General features: G+C 46.0%; 1 protein-coding gene across 4 annotated transcripts; it reads left to right on the forward strand.

The window, feature by feature from the left end:
• Nucleotides 1–18,633: 18,633 nt before the first annotated feature.
• LOC103697819 lies at nucleotides 18,634–23,353 on the forward strand. 4 transcript variants are annotated; one of them, XR_602615.4, is made up of 3 exons: nucleotides 18,635–18,858; nucleotides 20,090–22,776; nucleotides 22,863–23,353. XR_602615.4 is itself a non-coding variant. In XM_039133383.1 (2 exons), the coding sequence occupies exon 2, from the start codon at nucleotides 20,239–20,241 to the stop codon at nucleotides 22,558–22,560; it is 2,322 nt and encodes a 773-aa protein (XP_038989311.1). In that variant the 5' UTR covers nucleotides 18,634–18,858; nucleotides 19,563–20,238; the 3' UTR covers nucleotides 22,561–23,353. The 4 variants fall into 4 exon arrangements, 3 of the variants coding, with proteins under 3 accessions (XP_038989311.1, XP_008777980.1, XP_038989312.1); XM_039133383.1 differs by having other exon boundaries at nucleotides 18,634–18,858; nucleotides 19,563–23,353; XM_008779758.4 differs by having other exon boundaries at nucleotides 20,090–23,353.

The raw sequence follows: 23,353 nt of genomic DNA on the forward strand, positions 1-23,353 counted from the left end.
GTTTGTTTTATGTGTTGGGAAGAATTTCTTTAAAAATTCTCTTATCATTTCTTGCCAGGTAGCTATGGTCCTAGGCCTTAAGGAGTGTAACCATGACTTAGCTTTTTCCTTTAAAGAAAAAGGAAATAACTTAAGCTTAACTACCTCTTCACTGACATCATTGAAATGAAGTGTTGAACATACTTCATCAAATTCTTTCAGATGCAAATAGGGACTTTCAGAATCAAGTCCGTGAAACTTTGGAAGTAATTGGATTATTCCTGGTTTCATGTCAAAAGCTCCCGCAGCAGTAGGAATAACCATACAGGATGGGGTACTGGTCCTAGTGGGTTGTAGATAATCACGAAGCGTTCTAATAGGTAAGTCATCTTGAAATTCATTATCTCCCTGATTACTACCATTATCTTCCATTTGATTATTTGAATTTTGAACAATTAAATTTTTATCTTTTGATTCAACTCGAAATAATCTATTCGTTTTATCTCTTTGCCACAACCGCATATACTAAGTTTTTTATTATTTTTTATTTTATTTTATTATTTTTTATTTTTATTTTTAATATTATTATTTTTTTTTTACACAAACACCCTAATACAGCAAAACAAAAGTTTAATTAAAACATGCATCACCCAACAATTTCTAAGGTTTTCCTAAAAATTCTAGACAGCTCCTAACTGGGTTGAAGAGTACACTTAAGCCTCCAATCCGGTCTAATAACCTAGTCGACCAGGTAAGCTCCCAGGTAAGTGGAGGGGTCACGATGCATGTAGCAAAGGTCCCACTTAAAACCCACTTTCCTCGAACAGAAACTGTCTCCCTTTAATTACTTAGAGGGACAAAGCTTGCCTAGACATCGACCGGGGTCATAGAGCGAAATTGGTGCAACTTTCAGTGGTCTTCGTCCTATTGAGCTCGATTATCCTTAGGGGCCAACGTCTAGTTGATTTTAATTAGGCTTAGGATATTTATGCACTTGGATGATTTTTGGGCTAAGGACGAGTGATGAAATCCCGACCTTATCTTGTTAATGGGTTCAGCCCTTAGATTATTTTATGCAAATGCTTTATACTATATGCAACAATCAAGAAGATTTTTATCATTTCATGTCATGTCATTAAATTGCAGTTGAATAGTTGATCAAGCAAACTAGCTAATTTTTTTCTTTTAATTTATTTATTATTTTTATTATTTTATTATTTTAATTAATAATAATTTTTTTAATTTTTTTAAAACAAGAGTAAAATTCTAATCTAGGAAAAATAGGACTAGTATGAGCAAAACAGAAAAATTAATTTAAATACTCACAACCGGAGTTCGTTCACTCCGGAAATCCAAAAAAATGTGATCTTGATCTTCCTCGTTACTGGTCCTGCTTTGTGTCGCCCTTGAATCTGAAAAGATTTGAAATTTCAGCTATGTTAAAAATAAAGAAAAATTGAAGAACTAGAAATTAAATATTTGAAATTTTTAGTCTTGTTCTCGTTCGCACGTTGCAAATCCCCGGCAACGGCGCCAAAAACTTGCTACGATTTTAATCTTGCTCTTTTAAAAAGGGAAATTAAACGTAGGATACCCCAAGTATAGGGTGTAGCAAAGTAATATTCTCGGTGAGTCCGAGATCGAATCCACAGAAATTTGACTGTGAACAAAAACTAAAGGCTAAATAATATTCGAATTGACAAAATATAACTAAGGCATCAGGAATCAACCTAGCACTTCATCATGTTTTTCCCAAAATCATCTATTATCTTAGTTAAATAGATTTAGTTTTATGGGCAGCATTACAGTAATTCTATTTTAAACTACAGGGATTTCTAAGCATCTGTTATACCCGGGGGAAATAACAAATCAAAAAAAATATATAAGTTTGAAATAATTTCTATAAATTTCCTGCACCATAAAATAAACATTAAAATCCCATTGATGATTAAATGGAATACATGAAGAAAATGCTAGGCTTTTCCCTAGCCTTAGCTAGAGAAGATTTAGCTACTCATATGAAATGGGAACATTTTATAAAAGGGATTAGCATAGAATAAATAAAATAACATAAACCCCTTTTTTTATCTTTCTTCTATTAGGAAAACAGAGTGCTCTGTTTCTCCCGTGGCCTCTCCTCCTTCGTCGCACGGCTAAGAGGAAAGATCGGAAGAGGGAACTTCCTGGTTCCCTTGGCCTCTAGCTGTCCTCTTCTCCTCTCTCCCGTCGGCGGCCTAGATTGGAAGAGAAGATCCTCCGGATGGCTCTCCCGATGATGCCTTCTCCCTTCGTGGCCCGGCTGGATGGATCCGTCGCGGCTGCCTTCTCCCTTCGTGGCCCGGCTGGATGGATCCGTCGCGGCTGCCTTCTCTCGGACCGCTCTGTGACCTCCCCTCTCCTCCACCGGATGATTCTCTTGCTCCTCTCTCTTGGGTTCCTTTTATAGACACCTTCACTGGATGGGGAAGCTGGAACGCTGCTGGGACGATTCGAATGGGTGGGGAGCGTTGAACATGGAAGCGACACAGGCAGATGGCTTGCGGACGGTTTGGTTTCGTTTCTTGGCGGATGGGATGCCATGATGCTTGGATGAGAAGCTTGGAACGCAGCTGAAACGCATGGAATACGTGGGGGCAATGCGGATGAGCTGGGAAGAAACGCTCGGAGATGACGAACGTTTAGAAGTTGCTCACGGACGGTTCTCTGTTGCTTGTAATCCAAAAGAGCTTGGGGAGTTGTTTCACGGATGAAAGCCGGTTTGGCTTTTGGATTTCCCTCGCTGCCGTTGGGAGCCACGGACGGTTGAAATATGCTGGGACGTTGCAGACGTTTGGGAAGCTCCAGATGTTGACGTTGGGAAGTTAAGAAGACTCGGCTTGGGACTCTTCTCCTCCGATGGCTGCTGGCCTCCTCCCTTTCCGTTGCACGCCCATGCTTGGATGAGCCTTTTAAGCTGCAGCATGCAGTAGCTCATCTTCATTTCTTGAGGAGATGCATAAAATCTATAACCTCTGGAACCAATGAAAACCACGAAACGTTGGAACCATTCCAAAACAATGGAGAACAGTCATCCAAGTAAGTTCAGCTTTGTCAATGTCAGAGATGAATACGGAAGGACCTTTTCTTCGGCCAACTGCGAGATATGATTCATGTTAGGTGCCTGCTTCCCTACGTGCATAAATTCTAGTGAACACCTTTAGTTCCTAAAAAGTAAAATCAGAGGGATAATAGCATCCAACGCTGATCGAAGTCTAGCTAACAGCTTGAAGAAAAAGATGGCTTCAGGCTGCCAGGCATTGGGCTCAAATCCAGAGTTCTTGGATTAATTTCACTCAAACACAAATAAAACATTAATTAATTAATTTTATTAATAAAAATTAACTATAATACTAATTAAGATAATATAAAAATTATACTTTTGTACTCTCATCACCAGGTTTTTTAGAAAATTCTTCCAAGTCCTATAACTCGGATCTTAGAATCGCAGGAGTTGCCATGCCTGGCCTTTAGGTTCTTAAAGGCATCGGGGTCGGGCCTTAGCCCTTCAAGTAAGACCGGGCTAGGTCTGTTCGTGCCGCTATACGGGGAGTCTAGTAGGGTTTCCGAACTCGACTCCCGGGTCCTTCGTAGGGAGCGCGGGCTAATAGTCGAATTATCGCCGAAGGTTTTCATAGTTATCGTTCTCGGGCTTTGCCGAAGTTTCGGTGAGCAAGGCTAGGGTCTTTAAAGATTGCCTTGGTATCTGTGTTCGGCTGATACACTCGCGGCCGAAGTCACTTTCTCAGCTAGACATCGGAGTCTAGGTATGGGGGCCGGGTTGGGCCCTAATTTGTGAAAACTTGTACGAGTTGTGGAGATTTGACGAGCGGAGCATGCATAATGTCATCAGGAGATCGGTCTTAAGCCGACCCATTGGAGTAGCCCGACTTTGGGCGAAATAAGTCCCCAACGTTAGATGAGACTCTGCTTAGCAATATGTAGATAAAATTTGACAAGGAGGGCATCGAGTTAGATGTACCTCTCGCATTCTCAGAGTTGTGCTCCACATGGCGGAGTAGGGTGCTTCCCTTCCTCGTCGACTTCCGGAGTCATTTTTGACTTGTGAGGGCTCGGGCTTCTCACGGACCCGACGACACCCGCCGAAGTTGAGAGGACCTGGGGAGGCTTTATTGATTTGTAGCTCTTTTCGAGGTCAAGGGAGCTTGAGACCCTATGGTCGGACCTCGGGGCGCCCCAACCTTGGTCGAGGGATCTTACGTCAGGTCGGCGGGTCTGAGGACGCTTTGCTGACCTGCAGTGCATCCCGAGGTCGAGGGAGTTTGGGACTCCACGGTCGACCCTCGGGGCATCCCGACCTTAGTCGAGGGATCGTTCGTCAAGTCGATGGGTCTGGGCACGCGCTATCGACCTACGACGCTTCCCGAGGTCGAGGGAGTTTGGGACTCTACGGTCGACCCTCGGGGCATCCCGACCTTAGTCGAGGGATCGTTCGTCAGGTCGATGGGTCTGGGCACGCGCTATCAACCTGCGACGCTTTCCGAGGTCGAGGGAGTTTGGGACTCTACGGTCGACCCTCGGGGCATCCCGACCTTAGTCGAGGGATCGTTCGTCAGGTCGATGGGTCTGGGCACGCGCTATCGACCTGCGGCGCTTCCCGAGGTCGAGGGAGTTTGGGACTCTACGGTCGACCCTCGGGGCATCCCGACCTTAGTCGAGGGATCGTTCGTCAGGTCGATGGGTCTGGGCACGCGCTATAGACCTGCGACGCTTCCCGAGGTCGAGGGAGTTTGGGACTCTACGGTCGACCCTCGGGGCATCCCGACCTTAGTCGAGGGATCGTTCGTCAGGTCGATGGGTCTGGGCACGCGCTATCGACCTGCGACGCTTCCCGAGGTCGAGGGAGTTTGGGACTCTACGGTCGACCCTCGGGGCATCCCGACCTTAGTCGAGGGATCGTTCGTCAGGTCGATGGGTCTGGGCACGCGCTATCGACCTGCGGCGCTTCCCGAGGTCGAGGGAGTTTGGGACTCTACGGTCGACCCTTGGGGCATCCCGACCTTAGTCGAGGGATCGTTCATCAGGTCGATGGGTCTGGGCACGCGCTATCGACCTGCGACGCTTCCCGAGGTCGAGGGAGTTTGGGACTCTACGGTCGACCCTCGGGGCATCCCGACCTTAGTCGAGGGATCGTTCGTCAGGTCGATGGGTCTGGGCACGCGCTATCGACCTGCGACGCTTCCCGAGGTCGAGGGAGTTTGGGACTCTACGATCGACCCTCGGGGCATCCCGACCTTAGTCGAGGGAATCTTGCGCCAAGTCGATGTTCCATCGTCCTGCGATACTTCCCGAGGTCGAGGGAGTTTGGGACTCTACGGTCGAACCTCGAGGCATCCCGATTTTGGTCGGGGGATCTGGGGATCACAGACGACCCAACATTAGAAGAGAATTATGATTATCAAAATGGGAGAATTATTTGCAGAAAAGAGGCTGAGTCTATTGCCCTGATTGTTTTGAACCCCTCGGAGTTTCACTGGTAGTACATTCGTAGATTCTCGGAGTTCCAGCTTCGCGGGATCAGGGTCCCCTCTAGGGACTTCAATTTGTATGCTCCGGGTCGTTGTACTCGGACGATTTGATATGGCCCTTCCCAATTCGGGGCGAGCTTTTCTTGCTCGGTCGGTTGAGAAGCCTCGACTCTCCTGAGGACGAGGTCCCCTACTTTGAAGAGCTTGGGCTTGACTCTGGAGTTGTAGTATTGGGCCATTTTCTGCTGGTATCTTGCCATACGGACCCGGGCGACCTCTCGTGTCTCTTCGACGAGGTCCAAGTTGCTCCTGAGCTGGGAGGAATTGGTGTCGGGGTCGTAATGCTCCACCCTTGGGGAAGGAAGGCCGATCTCTAGCGGGATGACGGCTTCAGTGCCGTATGCTAGGTTGAAGGGGGTCTTTCCCGTGGGCAGTCGGAAAGTAGTCCGATACGCCCAGAGGACGTTATACAAGTCCTCGACCCACTGTCCTTTGGACCGATCGAGCCTAGCCTTGAGTCCCTGCAAAATAGTACGGTTAGTTACCTCAGTCTCCCCGTTTGCCTGGGGATGGGCAACCGAGGTAAAACGGTGATCAATGCCGAGCTCAGAACAAAATTTCCTGAAATGGACATTGTCAAACTGCCGATCATTGTCGGATATAAGGATACGAGGTAGCCCGAATCTGCAAATTATGGACTTCCACACGAAGTCCCGCATCTTTTGTTCGGTGATCCGGGCTACAGGTTCGGCTTCAACCCATTTGGTGAAGTAGTCGATGGAGACGACCAGGAACTTTCTCTGTCCGGTGGCCAGGGGAAAGGGCCCCAGGATGTCGATCCCCCATTGGGCAAACGGCCAGGGGGCGATGATGGAGGTCAGCAGGGCCGAAGGTCGGCGCTGGATATTAGCGTTCCGTTGACATCGGTCGCACTTGCGGACGAAATCTGTTGCATCCCTCTGGAGTGTGGGCCAGTAATATCCTTGCCGCAGGATCTTATGGGCCAGTGCCCGACCCCCCAGGTGATTTCCGCAGATTCCTTCATGGACCTCTCGGAGAGCGTAGTCCGCCTCGGAGGGGCGGGGGCATCTGAGCAGGGGAGAAGTAAATGATCGACGATAAAGTCTATTCTCGTACAAGACATACCGGGGGGCTTGGCGCTTGATTCGGCGAGCTTCTGTCCCGTCATGAGGTAGGGTCCCGTCTTGGAGATAGCAAACGAACCCGTCGATCCAGCTTGGCTCGGAGTCGATGCACATGGCGGGCTCTGGTTCCTCCGTGCTGGGGACCTGAAGATATTCGAGCGTAGTTCCCTTGGGAAGCTCGCTCATGCGGGAGGTTGCCAATTTGGACAGCTGGTCTGCCCTGAGGTTTTCCGCTCTGGGAATGTACTGAATACTGAAGGAGTTCAGGGCAGACGAGAGTTCCCGCACCTTTTGGAGATACTTTTGCATGGATGGCTCTTTAGCTTCAAAGTCTCCTTGGATCTGGTTCACTACCAGCTGGGAGTCGCTGAAGGCTTTTAGGTCCTTCACTTTCAGTTCTTTCGCCAGCTTGAGCCCGGCGATGAGAGCCTCGTATTCAGCCTCGTTGTTCGAGGCTGAAAATTCGAGGCGCAAGGCTTGCTCGGCCACCACTCCATCTGGACTGGTGAGGATGAGCCCGGCTCCGCTACCCCCCGAGGTTGAAGACCCGTCCGAGTGTAGGACCCATGGTGGCCTCGGTGCTTCCTCCGTGGATACAGGAGGCAACTCGGGGTCGTCCGGCAGAGTACATTCCACGATGAAGTCGGCGAGTATCTGAGCTTTGATGGCCGGCCTGGGCCATATTTGAGGTCAAATTCCCCGAGCTCGACCGCCCATTTGGCGATCCTTCCCGCACGATCCGACCTTTGCAATATTTGCTTCATAGGCTGGTCGGTCAGTATAGCAATTGTGTGGGCTTGGAAGTAAGGCCTGAGTCTCCGAGCTGAGATAATGAGAGCGAAGATGGTCTTCTCAAGTTTAGAATATCGGGTCTCAGCATCCCTGAGAACCCGGCTGGTGTAATAGACCGGCTTTTGGAGCTTGTCCTCTTCCCGGATGAGGACTGAGCTCACTGCAGCTGGGGAGACGGCCAGGTATAAATAAAGGACCTCGCCCTTCTGGGGCTTGGTGAGTAGCGGGGGAGAGGCCAGAAGGCTCCGGAGCTCTTCAAAGGCTCGCTGGCATTCTTCTGACCACCGGAAGTCTTTCGGCCGCTTGAGGCTCTTGAAGAAAGGGAGGCAGCGCTCAGCTGACCGGGAGACGAACCTTCCCAAGGCGGCAACCCGCCCTGCAAGCCGCTGCACCTCCTTAACTGTTTTCGGAGGCGCCATTTCTTGCAGCGCTTGGATTTTCTCGGGGTTGGCTTCAATTCCACGTTGGGTGACAATGAAACCCAGGAATTTGCCCGAGGTGACTCCGAACGCGCACTTCGCCGGGTTGAGCTTCATTCGGTATCTCCTGAGCTTGGAGAATGTCTCGTTGAGGTCAGCTACATGGTGCTCCACCGCTCGGCTTTTCACCAGCATGTCGTTCACGTAGACTTCCATATTTCGGCCAATCTGATCTTTGAAAATTTGGCTGACCAGCCTCTGATAGGTGGCTCCAGCATTCTTCAGGCCGAAGGGCATCACCTTGTAGCAGTAGGTGCCCTTGTCGGTGATGAAGGCCGTCTTTTCCTCGTCTTCCGGCGCCATTCGGATTTGATTATACCCTGAAAAGGCGTCCATAAAAGTTAGCAGTTGGTGTCCTGAGGTGGAGTCGACGAGCTGGTCGATGCTCGGGAGGGGGAAGCTGTCTTTCGGGCAGGCCTTGTTCAGGTCGGTGTAGTCCACGCACATGCGCCATTTCCCATTGGCCTTCTTTACGAGGACTACGTTGGCGAGCCAGTCCGGGTAGGAGACCTTCCGGATGAAGCCGGCTCCGAGGAGTTTGTCCACCTCCTCGGCCGCAGCCCGTTGTCGTTCTGGGGCGGAGCCCCTTTTCTTCTGCTTCACAAGTCTGCTAGTTGGCTTCACCTGGAGCCGATGGACCATGACCTCAGGGTCAATTCCTGGCACGTCCGCGGGCGACCAGGCGAAGACGTCAGCGTTGTCCCGCAGGAAGCTGACGAGGTGGTCCCTCTCGCAGGCGCCAAGGCCGGAGCCGACCTGCACAGTTAGCTCAGGAAAATTTTCTCGTAGTGGAACTTGAACAAGAAGCTCACCGGGCTCTACTTGCTTCTTCCAAGGGGTGTCCCTCGCATCGAGGGTTTCTATGGGTAATGAGGGGCCCGTTGGCTGAATCGTTGCCCCGGTTGGTTGCTTTACTCCGTGGGCCGCCATGTAGCATTGCTTGGCGACCAGCTGGTCTCCGCGGGCCTCGCCTACTCCTTGGCCGGTGGGAAATCGCATGAGCAGATGGCGGGTTGAAACCACGGCTCGAAGGGCGTTTAGCCCTGGCCGTCCAAGGATGGCGTTGTAGATTGAGGGCAGACGGACCACAAGGAAGTCCGTCCTTACCGTGCTCTCCCGGGGACCGAGGCCAACTGTGACAAGGAAGCTGGCCTCCCCTTCAACTGGGACTGAATCCCCAGTGAACCCAACCAGTGGGGCATTAATTCTCCGGAGATGTCCTTCTGGCAATTCCATTTTTTGGTAGGCATGATAATACAAAATGTTGGCTGAACTTCCATTGTCAACTAGGACACGCTTTACATCAAACCTATTTACAATCATAGAGATGACCACAGCGTCATCATGAGGGGTCTCGACCCCTTCTAAGTCCTCGTCCGAGAACGAGATGACTTCATCAGTGCGTGGGCGCTTCGGGGGTGCTCTCTGGGCGGCCGTTCCTGCCGAGGCCCTCCCAATCATGTTGATAGTGCCGGCAATAGGCCTGTTGTCGTCCGGATTCTCGGACGGTATGGTATTCTCCGCCGGCCTCCTTTCCTCATGTCGGTTCCTCACGAACCGGTTGAGTACTCCCCGACGGATGAGTGCTTCTATCTCGTCCCGGAGCTGGAAGCAGTCCTCCGTGTCGTGCCCACGGTCCCAATGGAAGCGACAGTACTTCCTGGGATTACGGGGAACTCCCGTGTCTCGCATAGGAGGCGGGGGTCGGAAGAAGTCCCGACCCTCGATTTCCATCAGGATCTCGGCCCGGGGAGCATTGACAGGCGTGTAGTTCTCGTACCTCCCCGTGTACGTCCGATGCCGTGGTGGAGACCTCGGTCGAGGAGGGGTCCTCTGCTGAGGTCGTCCCTGCTGCTAGGGCGGGCTCCTCAGCCGGGGGAGATTCTTCTCTCGACGGGGAGATCGACTCCTTTGTCGGCCGCGTTCCTCGCGGCGTTTCTTCTGCTTCTTTGAGGCGGGCTCAATTGCTCCCCGCCTGGAGGCGACCGCCTCCTCGGCCTTGGCGTACTTCCGGGCTCGGGCCAGTATCTCGGTGAAGTCGGCCGGGAAGCTCTTCTCGATGGAGAAGAGGAATCGGTAGGAGCGAACCCCAGTCTTCAAAGCCGACATGGCTATTGACTGGTCTAGCTCGCGAACTTCCCAGGTGGCGGCGGTAAAGCGGTCCAGGTACTCCTTAAGGGATTCTCCCTCCTTCTGTTTGATGTCCAAGAGGGAATCTGACGTCCGTCGTTGGCGTCGGCTGGCAGCAAAATTAGTGGCGAACTGCCTGCCGAGTTGCTCAAAAGAGGATACCGTGTTCGACTTCAGTCCAGAGAACCAAAGCCGAGCGGTCCCTCGGAGGGTTGCTGGGAAGGCCTTGCAAAGTATGGCCTCCGAGGACCCTTGTAGGGCCATGAGGGCCCGATAGCTCTCCAAGTGGTCGAGAGGGTCGGTGATTCCGCTGTAGGGCTCCACCTGAGGCATTTTGAACCTCGCGGGAACCGGCTCGTCCTCGATCTGGCGGGAGAAGGGGGACTTGGTAGTGAACTCAAAGTCTCCCTCTTGCCTCGCCTTCTTGCTGTGGAGCGCCGCAATCTGGCGCTCCAGATGCTCAACTTTTCGGTCGAGCTCCCCCGCCCGCGGTATTGTTGCCGTGATCCGCGCCGGTTCGCGGTGGTCTGGGGCTGACTCAGCCTCAGAAAGTTGGGGTCTCCTGTCGAAATCTTCCCCCAGTGGCTCCCTCCGAGGAGAAGTCCGTTCTTCGTTGTTGGCTCTGGAGGAGCCACGCAGATTTTGGCTTGAGAAGACCGGGCCGTTGGGGGGACACTCCGGCGGGACCTGAATCCGCGGGGGGAGCGTTGGTAAAGCTTCCTCGCGTCGTAGGCCCTGAACGGCGGCGGCCAGGGCCTGGACTTGCTGTACCAAGGCATTGAACTGTTCCGGCTGGACCTGAGGAACTGGGTCAGCCGGAGTTGGAGAATTCTAGACGGAGCGTCCAGGACTTTGCGGGGGACGCTGGGAGATGTTGGAGGCTCCCTTACTTCTCAACTTCATGATCGCTACTCGGGCCCTTCCTCTAGCGCCAACTGTTGCTGGAAATTGGACTCGGGGGCAATCTTCGGTCGAAGAGAGGGAGCAGCGGGAGGTCACCACGGCGGGGCGGCGACCAGTCGGCGGGCGGCGTCCTCCGTCTGGGGTGGTCGGAGAGAGGGAGCAGCAGGTCCTCACGGCGGGGCAGCGATCCGTCGGCGGGCGGCGTCCTCCGTCTGGGGTGCCTGCAGACAAGCCGGTGGCCGGGTTTTCCGGCGCCGGCCCTCCGACGCTCAAGTCAGGGAGGGGGCAAATAGTGTAGAGAGGAGAAGAATAGTGTTTGTAGGGTGCGTAATTTTATCCAACCCCCCCACCAGGGGCCAAGGTTCCCTTTTATAGGCGGAGGTCGGTTTACCTGTGATGTAACGGGGCGAGGCCGTAGTACGGCTCGGCATGTTGTTCAGGTCGGCGCACGATCAAGTGAATCATTGCGTTGATGTCGGCGGTGAGGTCGTCGTACGACCTGGGCTTGCACGCTACCAGACGAATTATTGCATTGGTGTCGGAGGTATGGCCGAGATCAGAGACTTATCATGGTTGACTAGACTCTGCTGGGCTAACTTGCCGTGGAGAGCTGAGAGTCCGTAGATGACAGGAGCCATGCGCATTAAATGTGGAGTAAGCCGGAGATCCGCATTAATTGTGGAGTAAGCCGGAGATCCGCATTAATTGTGGAGTAAGCCGGAGATCCGCATTAATTGTTGAGTGAATTGGAGGTTTACAGTAGCCATGCGCAATAAATGCCGGGGGGGGCGTCAGAGTATGGTCCTCGGCCGGACCTCAGAGGGGCATGGCCGTAGTAGGTGGCTGATAAAGGTAGACTTTGAACATCAGGGTTTTCCTAGGTCGGAGGTCTCGAGGTCGGATGTCTTGAGGTCGGGCGTTCCGAGGTCAGACGCCGACTTCGGCTGTCCAGGGTCGGCGATTGTGCGGCTTCTCGGGGGCATTCGTGTCATTGGGGGGGAAAAGTCTTATTCCCCCAACAGGATCTATTGAACTAATAATTCATTAGAGACTTTTAGGCTAGTTTCGAGTTACACCTTGGACCATGCTCGAAATTGTTTTTGGCAGTCTTGAGCCTAAACATAGGGCTTGAATAAGTTCAGACTAGGCTCAAGCCGATGCTCGGCCTAGGCTAGGCCTGGCCCAAATCCCTAGAATAAATTCTGCCCAAAGCCCAAGGAGGAACCTTGCTTGATTTGGCTCGAATTCATCATCAAAATCTTCTACCAAGTGTCTTATAGGTTGGTGATCTCAAACTCTTACTCCGTCCCTAAATGAACTAGCACCAACCATCTACTTCCCATCTCTTACTAGAGCTTCAGCCATCTTTGGAGCATGGATCCTAGTATTTTCTCTCAATAATTTAAAGTATATTTAAAAAATTCTGCAATCAATTATCATATACTTAGGTTGCATGGTAAACAACATTAGTAAAAGGCTAATCTCATATGAAAACCTCAATTTAACTAAATTTACAATCCTAGTGTTATTGATCTAAAAGCTCAAATCAACTTGATCTAAAAGGCTTGTGATGAGAGCACAAAAGTGCGATCTACATGCTCTTAAATTAGTATTACTGCTAACATATAACGATAAAATCACTAAGTTAATATTATATTTTTGTTTGGCACATGTTAGTATAAATTAAAGTTTAAATGCGCATTTGGTAGGGTTTAGAGGGATGCATCATGGCTCCAAACCGCGCGGGCCCAATCCTGCCATGATCTGATCGAGCGCATTTGCACCCAAACATCCGAGCTCGCGTGCGATCTCCCAGTGATCCTCGCGTTCCCTCCTTTCCGGATTAGCACCTGCACTCTTTCGGAATAGAGATTCCCACTCTCACTTCATCACAAAGAAAAAGAACTTTTTAACTTCCAATCCCATGAAGAATAGCTGAAAATACTATTCATTCCTAAAATTACTATTCAGGCTGAAATCACTGTTCATATGAACAGTGTTCCGAGATAACACTATTCATATGAACAGTGTTCCGTGAAAACACTGTTCATATGAATAGTGTTACGTAAAAACACTGTTCATATGAACAGTGTTACGGGAATTTTTCTTAAGTTCACTGTTCTTCTTCCTCCCAGCTGCTTTCGGCCGTTCCATTCCAGTGTCCAAGTTCCATTCCTCTTCTCCCCGCGATGCATCAAGACCGACGTCCATGCAATTTTCCAGCATCCTCTGCATACCAGCCGCCTGTTCCACGTTCCCAGCTTCCTTCCAAATCAGTCGATCCATCAGCTCCCGATCCTGCCATTTCAGCCATCCGGATTCACATCATCTCCCACGTCCGCTCCTCCCAGTAGTCAGCATTCTTCACGCGCGCCCCATTCCTCTTCAGCGATGAAGCATCCTGTGATCGCGTCTGGCTCCACCCTCTTCCGGAAACCCAGCAACCTCCCATGCCCGTCCGACTGCAAGCGGGATCCAAACATCGCATCCAGCCATCCCGCCGATCACGACTGCAGCTCCTCCGCCTTTGCTCCCTTCCGTTTCCGCATCCAAGCATGCGTGGCATTCAACCTCCAGCCCTTCATCCGAATCAAAGATCTCAGCCTCATCCGTCCGTGCGCCCATTCCGCCCATTCCAGCACCCATCAACGATCGAGCCGTGATGCAAGCCGTGATCCGGCGTCCTCCTGTCGACCCCGCAGCAGCCGGTCTGTGCGTTTCCTCCCATCGATCACGGCAGACCCCAGCTGCCTTCCGCTTCGAATCCGGCGTCCGTGATCCACCTCTTCCGCAACGTCCCAGCAACAAGCCGTGATCGGCTCCTCCATTCCAGCCGTCGGCATTCAACGCCCAAATCCTAGCGTCCCAGCCACTCATGAAGCACCTCATCCGCGCCGGATCTTCACGCGTTTCAGTCTCCCAGCGTCACGCGATTCATCCCAAGACTGCGCAGCCCGGACAATCCTCTCAACGTAATCAGAGGGGGGTGGATGACCTATTTAAGAGTGGAGGAATAGGGAAGAAAGGGAGCTCGGTGTGCGGGTGGAGGCCAAGTAACAGGAGTGCTCGGCTGGTTCAAGAAGGAACAGGGGAGAGGGCTCGTTTTGAAGGAAATGCTCTGTTTTCTCTTTTGAAAACAGAGCATGTTCTAATATGATTTTTTGTTTTTCTTTTTTTTTTTTTTAAGAGTTTTATTTATGCTAAAGTTGTAATTTCTGTTGTTTTTAATTTCCGTTCTTCAAATTCTGTAATCTTTCTTCTTTTTCATACAATATATGAAATTTTCTTTTATGCAATTTATGTTCCAGGTTTCAATCTTCTTAGCACTATTTTCATCCATGCCAAAGTAGTCCTTTGAATAGTTAAACATTTCATGAATTTATAAATGCTCTTTGATTTCTAAGAACTTGTCTTTTTATTATTTTTAAATAAAAATTATTCTCCGGTAGACTAGAGAATCTATTAACATCCCCGACATAATGTTTTTCTTTTGTTATTCAAAAATCGATTTCGAATTCGAATGAACGTTCTAATTTTTATGCAACTCCAATCGCCTCCCTGTGGATCGACCTCTTACAACCACTATTCTTCGAGTAGAACATGTAAGAGTAAATTAAATTAACTTTTGTTCGTCGGTTCTAACAACGATCTGTCTAGCATATTTTTAGTTATACAGGAATCGGACGAACAGCTTGCCTCAAAAAAAACTTAGGTTTTACCTATCTAGATTCTAATCTTTTTTAAACAAAAGATAAATCTAAAGCTTTATAAAGCAGACCACTTGACCCTAACTTGGATATTCAAACAGCTTGGTCCAAACCCCTCCTTGACCAAGTTGATTAATGGGGCCAGCCAAGTTAATAACTTTGTGTCTTCTCTAATGACGGCACGATTATGATTATTATTATTATTATTACTATTACTACTACTATTATTATTATTTATTTATTTATTTTAGGGTTTGGATTTAGGGTTTCCTCCAAAAGTTCGCCGATGAATGGAGACCGAGATTCTTTTCATAATTTTTGAAATTTTTAAATTCCTCACGATGCCTCTTCCTTCTCTCCTCCTTGCCCTCCTCCCAATTTTCAATCCATTTTTTCTCTATTAAAACCTAAAAATAATCTCCGATTCAATCATCTGATACCAAATCCATCTCTCAGAGACCAAGGATTGGATTTTCTCGTTAATCAGTGCAGTACTCGTGAATTCTGAGAAGAATTTCTCATAAACCCGTCCCATCTGTTCAAAATGTTATCTCAAAGCCATCTCTTTGGGAGCCTTTTTTAGCTTTTTTTTGTCATTTTTCTGTGTATTTTAGATGGAAAAAGGAATTTTTTTCTTGTAAAATAGGGCAAAAGTTCTATTTGATGAGTTATTCCTTAAGATTGTAATCTAAAAACTACTATTGAAGGGGGCGAAACTCCAATTATTATCTCGAATTTATGCTTTTCTGATCGTTCTCTGTGTCTATGGATGCCAAAAAAGCTTTTTCTGTCGTAAAAAGGGTAAAAAATCCGATTTGGTGGGTTACTTCTTATGATTTCGATCTAAAGACCGCTCTACAAAGGGAAAGATCCAATTTTTATGTCGAATTTTTGGAACTCTCTATCTGAGAGGCAATGGGGAGACTTCAACGGAGGTTTGGATCCTTCCTGAACAACAGATGGCTGGTTTTTGCGGCTGCAATGTGGGTGCAATACGTCGCAGGGATTGGTACCTCTTTGGGGAGCCTCTCGCCGGTGATCGAGAGCTCCCTGGGCTACAACCAGCGAGATCGCCGGCTTTTGTGGCTGCAATACGTCGCAGGGATCGGCCATGGCTGTGGCTCAGATTCTGGTGGCAATTGGACATTTCTTCTTTGCCATGGCTTGGCCTGGAACAATGTACATTGGAAAATTGTTGATTGGACTTTGATATGGAGCTCATTGGGCCATTGTGCCATCTTCTGCTTCCAATCTGTTTGGCTTGAAAAACTTTGGAGCCTTGTACAATTTTCTCACTGTGGCCAATCCTGAAGATTTGCTGATCTTCTCAGGTCTAATTGCTAGATCACTGATCAAGAAGCAGAGAAACAAGCACACGCGCATAAAAGTTCTGCATCTTAGCTCCAGAGGTTACTTCATGATACAAGTTTCCAGGTGGAGGAGCCACTAAAATGCAAGGAGGCCATTTGCTTTTTCTTCAGTAATTATGTCAAGACTGTGCATTATTTTGGAGCTAGTTTCAGTCTGATTCTTGTTTATAGGACCAACATTGTCTATCAGAATCCATATGTAGATACTCGCACATGAAATTTTTCTTTCAGGAAGCTTAAAGTCTGGTACTAAAGATTGGTTTTTCTTTGTACCATCAATCATCAGAGTATCTGATTCAGAATTCTCTGGGGAGGGAGATTGATGCAGCCTACATAGCGTTTCATTGTTTATTTTTATGTAAAGAAGTCATTTTATTTTGTGGGCATGGGATTTCTAGCATTGTTATCATTGTATATTATATTCTGGAGCATTGCTTCCACCTTTATCTTATTTTTTGGGAGGTTATTTTTATATTGTAGCTTGTGGTACCATTAATATTTGTTGTCTTCTGACATGGAAGTATTTTATTTGAACAATTCATAGCATCTCATTTACATTACAAATTAAAATATTGTCAGGGAAGTCTTAAAGACTCCGTGAGTTGCCTGAATCCTTCACCCTGCTTCTTGTGTTTGGCTTCAAAATTGGCATTTTGATAAGTAATCTGGTGGTGATTTGTCCTCAAGTCTGTTGTATTATAGATAGTTTTGTTTTTCAGTTTCTTTCTTAGTACTGCAATACCTGAATTTGTCTATGCTGCTTTTGGGAGGATTTCATAGTCCAATGGGAGCACTTCTTCTGCGTGGATTAATTAAGATGGTTTCTTTAATAGGTATATTCTTTTCCTTTCTATGCTTGAGTGCTTATGCAAGAAAAACTAAGTTTTGCAGTCAACTTAATACACTCTTATCTTGTAACTACTAATCATTAAATTTCTTCTGCATTCTTGGATTTCCATATTGATGCAAGTCGATTGAATTGCATGTACTTGTTAGGCTTCTATCGCGTCCTTAATTCTCTTCTCCAGGCTAAATATTTTTGATCTATTCTCTGCCAACTTCAATGCTGCATATGCTTGAGGTGTTTAACCCTGCACCTGAGGCAATAAACTTGTGGATGACTCAACAAAATTTGTGTAGATACTTGCAAATTGCAATGCATGCCACATCTTTGCAGTGAGATTTCATAGGTTTTCAGCTGTCAACATTCTGGATGGAGAATTCAGCGGTAACTTCTCATGAATATCCAAGTTCAGCTATAAACGATCTACTTCTTAAACAACCCTTAAGCTCCAATTCTGAAGCAAAAGTTCATTCCTTAAATGCAGAAATAATTCATGGACAAAAAAGTTTTGTTACACCAACTAGCCAGTCTCATCCATTGCTGTGATGGGAAACTGCTTATTAAGTCAGCCACTGCAGTATGCCTAACTACTGATCTATTTTTGTAGTCTTCTCACATTATGAAATCAAAGTCAGTTACCTGAATAACAACAATAATTCAAACAATTACTGAAGCTATACATGTTATGTACCAAAGTGGTACTATCAGTTCTTGCAACTCCAAGCATATAACCAGAGGCATGTACCCTAACTATAAATTCAATTAAAATAGCACTTCTGAATGCATTATATGAGTAAATTACTTATATTTTGTCAAATTAGGGATCTTGATGGCAGAGTGGGGGATCCCATCTGTGTTGGAAACCTCTGTTTCATTCTGTCCCTACTATAAACAAGAATTAATGTAAGAAAGGAGGGATGATTACATATAGCAGCCTCACAAAAAATTACAAATAATTCAGTGTTATGATGCAAACTCAAGAATGTGTGACACCATTGCAGGTAGTTTTCCTTTAGAAACACATGTACTAGCATATCTATGAATATATCTACTATAGTTAAGGAAAAGAATACCCTAATGATCAGAGTGTTAAAAAAAAAAAAAATCTATTTTTTTTTTATGAAAGTGTGGAAAATGATGTAGAGGACTCTAAAGCAAGCAAATGGGTGGGCTCCACATGCAAGTGCTTAAGGGTTAGGGATCTTTTGGTTGTCTCTAGTGCCCTATCCCCTGGACCAAATGTCCAAGCTTATCTAACCACAAGGGGTAGAACCTCTAACCCAGGATCCTAGTTGATCTAACCACCATGGTAACTCTTTACCCTAACAATGACAGTCACTTAACCTAACCTTCTCCATGGGCTAAAAAGTCCTAAAATTTCACAACCTCCCACATGGATATTTATTAGCTTAGAAATCCTTCACATATGATGTCCTTGTTGATCTATATATTCTAGGAAAAATATCAAAAAAAAAAATACAAAATTTGGAGATTATACTTGATAAGTTCCAAGTGGAGATTAATGTTTTTTTTATACTGCATCCAGATTTATATAATACTCATATCAAATATGAGTATACCATGGAGTATACATTGCTAGTATTTTATTTTATTTGATATTTTTCTATTTAGAAGAGTAGAATGCTACAAATTGACCAAAATGGCAAACCACCCCTTGGGTTAGGACTTAACCCTAGTTAGGGTTTCAGCATACATGTATAAAGGTAGGTTAGGATTAAGGCAAAAAATAATTTTAAAAAAAAGGGGGTGTGACCTTTTTCTTTATTTTTCTTTCTATTTCCTTCGCAGGTATTTGGTTTTTGGGAATTTTTGTATTGGGGTCTGAGGGGGCTTGCCAAAAAGTGTTCAATTTGCCCCCCAATTTTTAACATTTTGGTGGGCAAAAAAAATTTGGACTTGGAGGGCTTCTCAAGGCGGCGTCACGATTCAAATTCCTCCGTCGACGTGGATTCGATCCGAAGGGGTAATCTCTCGTTCCTTAAGAGGGATCGGGCCGGGGTCTCTGGGCAGAGATCGGGCCATCTAGGGTTTCTAGGTTTTACGCTCAATAGATTGGAATTTTCCGAGCCGTCGTTTTTTTAAATTTCTCTTAAGCGCCTGTAATCTTTGTAGATCGATCGAATTTTAGTTTTCTGTGGATGTCTAGGTATTGTTTGTGCTGTATATTTACTCTCATGCTCGATTCTCATCTAGGGTTTCGTTTTTCCAAGGGTTTGGTGCTTTGGAGATCCGAGATTTTGTGAGAATTATGGATTTTGAGCCTTAAAACGGGGTGAGGAAAGTTGGGTTTCTCAATTTATTGTTGTATGAAAGGAAAGTCCGTTTTTTTTGTCATTTTTTATAGCTTTGATGTGCCTGGGAAATGTGATTTTACTGTTGCTTAATTGATGCTTCTATTTGGTTATATTGAATGATAGATATCGGCATCTTCTGATTTGAAAACAGTTCACCATAAGGTTTTAGAATTCTGCCGTTGTGAGTTTAGATTAGGGTTAAATGGGTGAGGGGAGGAACTGAATGGTTGATTTTTATGTGTTTTTACTTGTTTTCACTTGCATTAAGCTTTCAATTTCTTATCATAATAAGATTTTGAGAAGCGGATTGATCAATTGTGGTTTGGTTTTACTTGTTTTTATACCCATTACGCTTTGTATTTTGTGCTTGTAGGAAGCCGTAGAAGCTGAAATGATGGATGTTGAAGGGTTTTTATCTGTTGTTTGTATGCAGTACACTTCATACCTTGTTGCTTATGGTTCTTTTTGAGAAGCTGAGTAATGAGTTCAGTGAGCTTTTACATGGTTGGGTATACATCATGCTTTATATGTTGTACTTGCAATAAGTTTTTGAGAAGCTGAATGATTGATGTTCATATGTTTTTGCTTGCTTCTGATACACATTAAATTTTATGCTTTGTTATTGCATCAAGTATTGAAGAAACCAGAGGCTTAATCTTGATATGTTTCTGCTTGTTTTGGTAGTACACTTCGTTTAGTGCTTGTAATAAGATTTGAGAATCTGAATGATTTTCTGCATGCTTTATTTGCTCCACATTATAATTTATAATTTGTTCTTGTACCAAGTTTTTGAGAAGTTGAATAATTGTTCTTAGTGCATTCTTGCTTGTTTCATTACACATTTTACTCTTTGTGATGCATTAACTTTTCTTTTGGATTTTGTGTTGTTTTGCCATTTAGGACACGGGAGAAATTAGCCAGACCATTTGGTTTCAAGCATTGAAGAATTGTTTGTTTCAGTTAGTAGAAGTGTACATCGTGTTGTTGGTGGTCCTGGGTGAAGTATTTATACTTGGCAAGATCATTTATGTGTAGATAAAACTCAGATAATGGAATGCAATAGGGATGAGGCCCTCAGGGCAAAAGAAATTGCTGAAGGAAAGTTCAATGCAAAGGACATTGTGGGTGCCAAAAAATTTGCTTTGAAGGCCCAAAATCTCTTTCCGTCGCTCGAAGGCATCACCCAGATGATAGCAACTTTTGATGTTTATCTTGCATCAGAAATGAAAGTAAATGGAGAGAGCGATTGGTATGCAATTCTCTGTTTGGATGCTTCAGCTGATGAAGAGACCATGAAGAAACAGCACAGGAAGCTAGCTCTCCAGCTTCACCCTGATAAAAACAAATCAATAGGTGCCGAAGGTGCTTTCAAGCTTATTTCTGAGGCATGGAGTGTTTTGTCTGATAATAGTAGGAAAATGATGTATGACCAGAAGAGGAACGTAAAAGGATTCCAGCAGAAAGTTTCTCAACCAGATAGAGATCATTCTGTTCCTAATTCTTCCAATGGTTTCTACAGTTTTGCCAACAACACAAAATCCAGTAAAAGAGCTCGCAAGAGCACCAGTGGTGGGGTTCAATCTTCTGCCCCTCCTCCTTCTCGTCTGTCGGGACTTGATACATTCTGGACCTCATGCAACCGATGCAGGATGCAGTACGAATACCTCAGAGTATACCTTAATCACAACCTTCTATGCCCCAACTGCCATCAAGCCTTCTTGGCTGTTGAGACCGGGGTTCCTACTAATGGACCTAACTCCTCTATTTCTTGTTCAACTAAGCAGCACCAGCAGAACTCAAATCATAATTCTTCAATGAAGAATGCTTATGGTCATGGGAGTAACTCCACCTTTCCAGGAACAGGACACCCAGGATTCCATCATGGAGGAAATGTTGACTCCTATAGCAGCACAAACTTCCAATGGGGTTCATATACTAGTTCAGCTGGTGTTGCTTGCTCAACAGACTCCGCTGCTCGGGCTGCAGATACGATTCATCAGACATTTGAGAGAATAAGAAGAAAATATGAGGAAACACAAGGAACCATTAGAAGCGAAGAGGCTCTTCAGAGTAAGAGTTATGTCTCAAATAACACTTTTAATGGTTCTGTAAGTTACGATGCTTGTGCAAGTGAACGGTCTGCTTCTAAGGTTGGCAGACCTGCAAAGAGAAGAAGAAACAATAGTGGCAACACTGGCCATGGCGGAGATGGGACAGAACAAATGGCAACAGGGACTGGAAAAACTGTTGCTTCTGAATTGGAAAGGGCTAATGGTGTTTATGGGGATTATGGTAAGGTTAGAGTGACTGCCAGGCAGAACAATTTCAGCAGGGAGTATGCACAAGTTGACATTAGGAGAATTCTGATGGAGAAGGCTAAAGCGGCAATTCATAAGAAGTTGGAAGATTGGAATTTGGATGCAGCAGCCAAACTGGCGGAGAAGGAAATGTCAAAGCAGAAACACAATCAAAAGGATAAGGATAATGAAAATGTAGCAGATAGGTTTAATGGGGTTGTTGCTGATAAAACCCAGTCAAATGACTCCAGAATTGGCAAAAAACAATTTCCTGGTACCAACAAAGATTCCGCCGATGACTGTAATGTAGATTTAGGTAAGGAAGCCACTCAACCTATATCAATTGATGTTCCTGATCCTGATTTCAATGATTTTGACAAGGATCGTACAGAAAGCTGTTTTGATGCTGATCAAGTATGGGCTGCTTATGATAATGAAGATGGTATGCCTCGTCTATATGCCCTGGTCCAAAAAGTCATCTCACTAAAGCCTTTTAAGATTCGCATGAGTTTTCTCAACTCAAAGTCCAATGATGAATTGGGTCCATTAAACTGGGTCACCTCCGGTTTTTCGAAGACGTGCGGAGATTTCAGGGTGGGAAGATATGAAGTCAGTGATACAGTCAATATATTCTCTCACAGAGTTAGATGGGAGAAAGGACCTAGGGGAGTTATTAAAATTATTCCTAGAAAAGGTGATATCTGGACACTTTACAAAAACTGGTCTCCGGACTGGAATAAGCACACACCTGATGATGTTATATACAAGTATGAGATGGTGGAAGTGCTTAATGATTATGATGAGGAGCACGGTGTGTGTGTCACCCCCTTACTGAAAGTTGCTGGTTTCAAAACAGTGTTCCATCGACATCTAGACCCAAAAGAGGTTAGAATGATCCCAAGAGAAGAGATGTTTCGTTTTTCCCATCGGGTTCCTTCTTATTTGCTTACAGGTGAAGAAGCTGATAATGCTCCAAAAGGTTGCCGTGAACTGGACCCAGCAGCTACTCCTTTCGAACTTCTTCAAGTAATTACAGAAGTTAAGGAAGATGTGGTGATGGAGACTGCTGAATAAGAATCTAGTTGATGGTGGTGTCTGTAGGTGCAACTTTCTGATGCCAAAATAATGAAATAGTTGCCATGAACTGTACTAGTTGATTGAATGATGGAAGGAGCAGGGTCTACTTTGAAAGGCGCCTATTAATTAACCGATTTTATTGGACTTGTTTGGCTTTCTTTTAGCTTCCCTTCACCTGTCCCATATATGAAGAGCAAGAGGAATCGGGTTTGGGTGAGCAATGAATCTACTCGTACTTCCTTACTCTAGTGGTAGTTCGAGCTCGCTTCTCATAACCTTATTGCTACTTCTTGAATCAGATCTCTCTCCCGAGCCAGCAATTAAACATTCATTGGACTCCAAAAATCTATGACGTCATCTGTTTTACCTTTTTGGCTGGTGACTTGGATTAAGATGCGAGGTTGAACTTATTGTTTTGCAATCTTTTATGATAGTCATCATTGGGCATATCTAACCTTTATCTTATCTCAAAATGGAGATTATTTGGACGAGGTTCTCAGAATTGGTTTGTGGAGACTTCATGGTTTGATGCCAGAGTCTTGTTATGGTGTTTTCACCTTTGTATGATTAGCAAAGTGAATGTTTCTCAAGTACTTGTTCCAGCTACTTGATTTGCCAACACAGATAAGATTCCAGATGTATCCCTACCTTACGTGTTCATTTACTTGTTGTTATGTATTTCTTGGAGGCATTTGCTCCTAGTTTCCAATATGTTTGAACTTCATGATTCTGATTAAATGCTGAAAGTACATCAGATTCTATGATAATATCAAGTAACTCATTTCAGTGA

Source organism: Phoenix dactylifera, chromosome 14 (genome assembly GCF_009389715.1).
Source record: "Phoenix dactylifera cultivar Barhee BC4 chromosome 14, palm_55x_up_171113_PBpolish2nd_filt_p, whole genome shotgun sequence".
Lineage (NCBI taxonomy): Eukaryota > Viridiplantae > Streptophyta > Magnoliopsida > Arecales > Arecaceae > Phoenix > Phoenix dactylifera.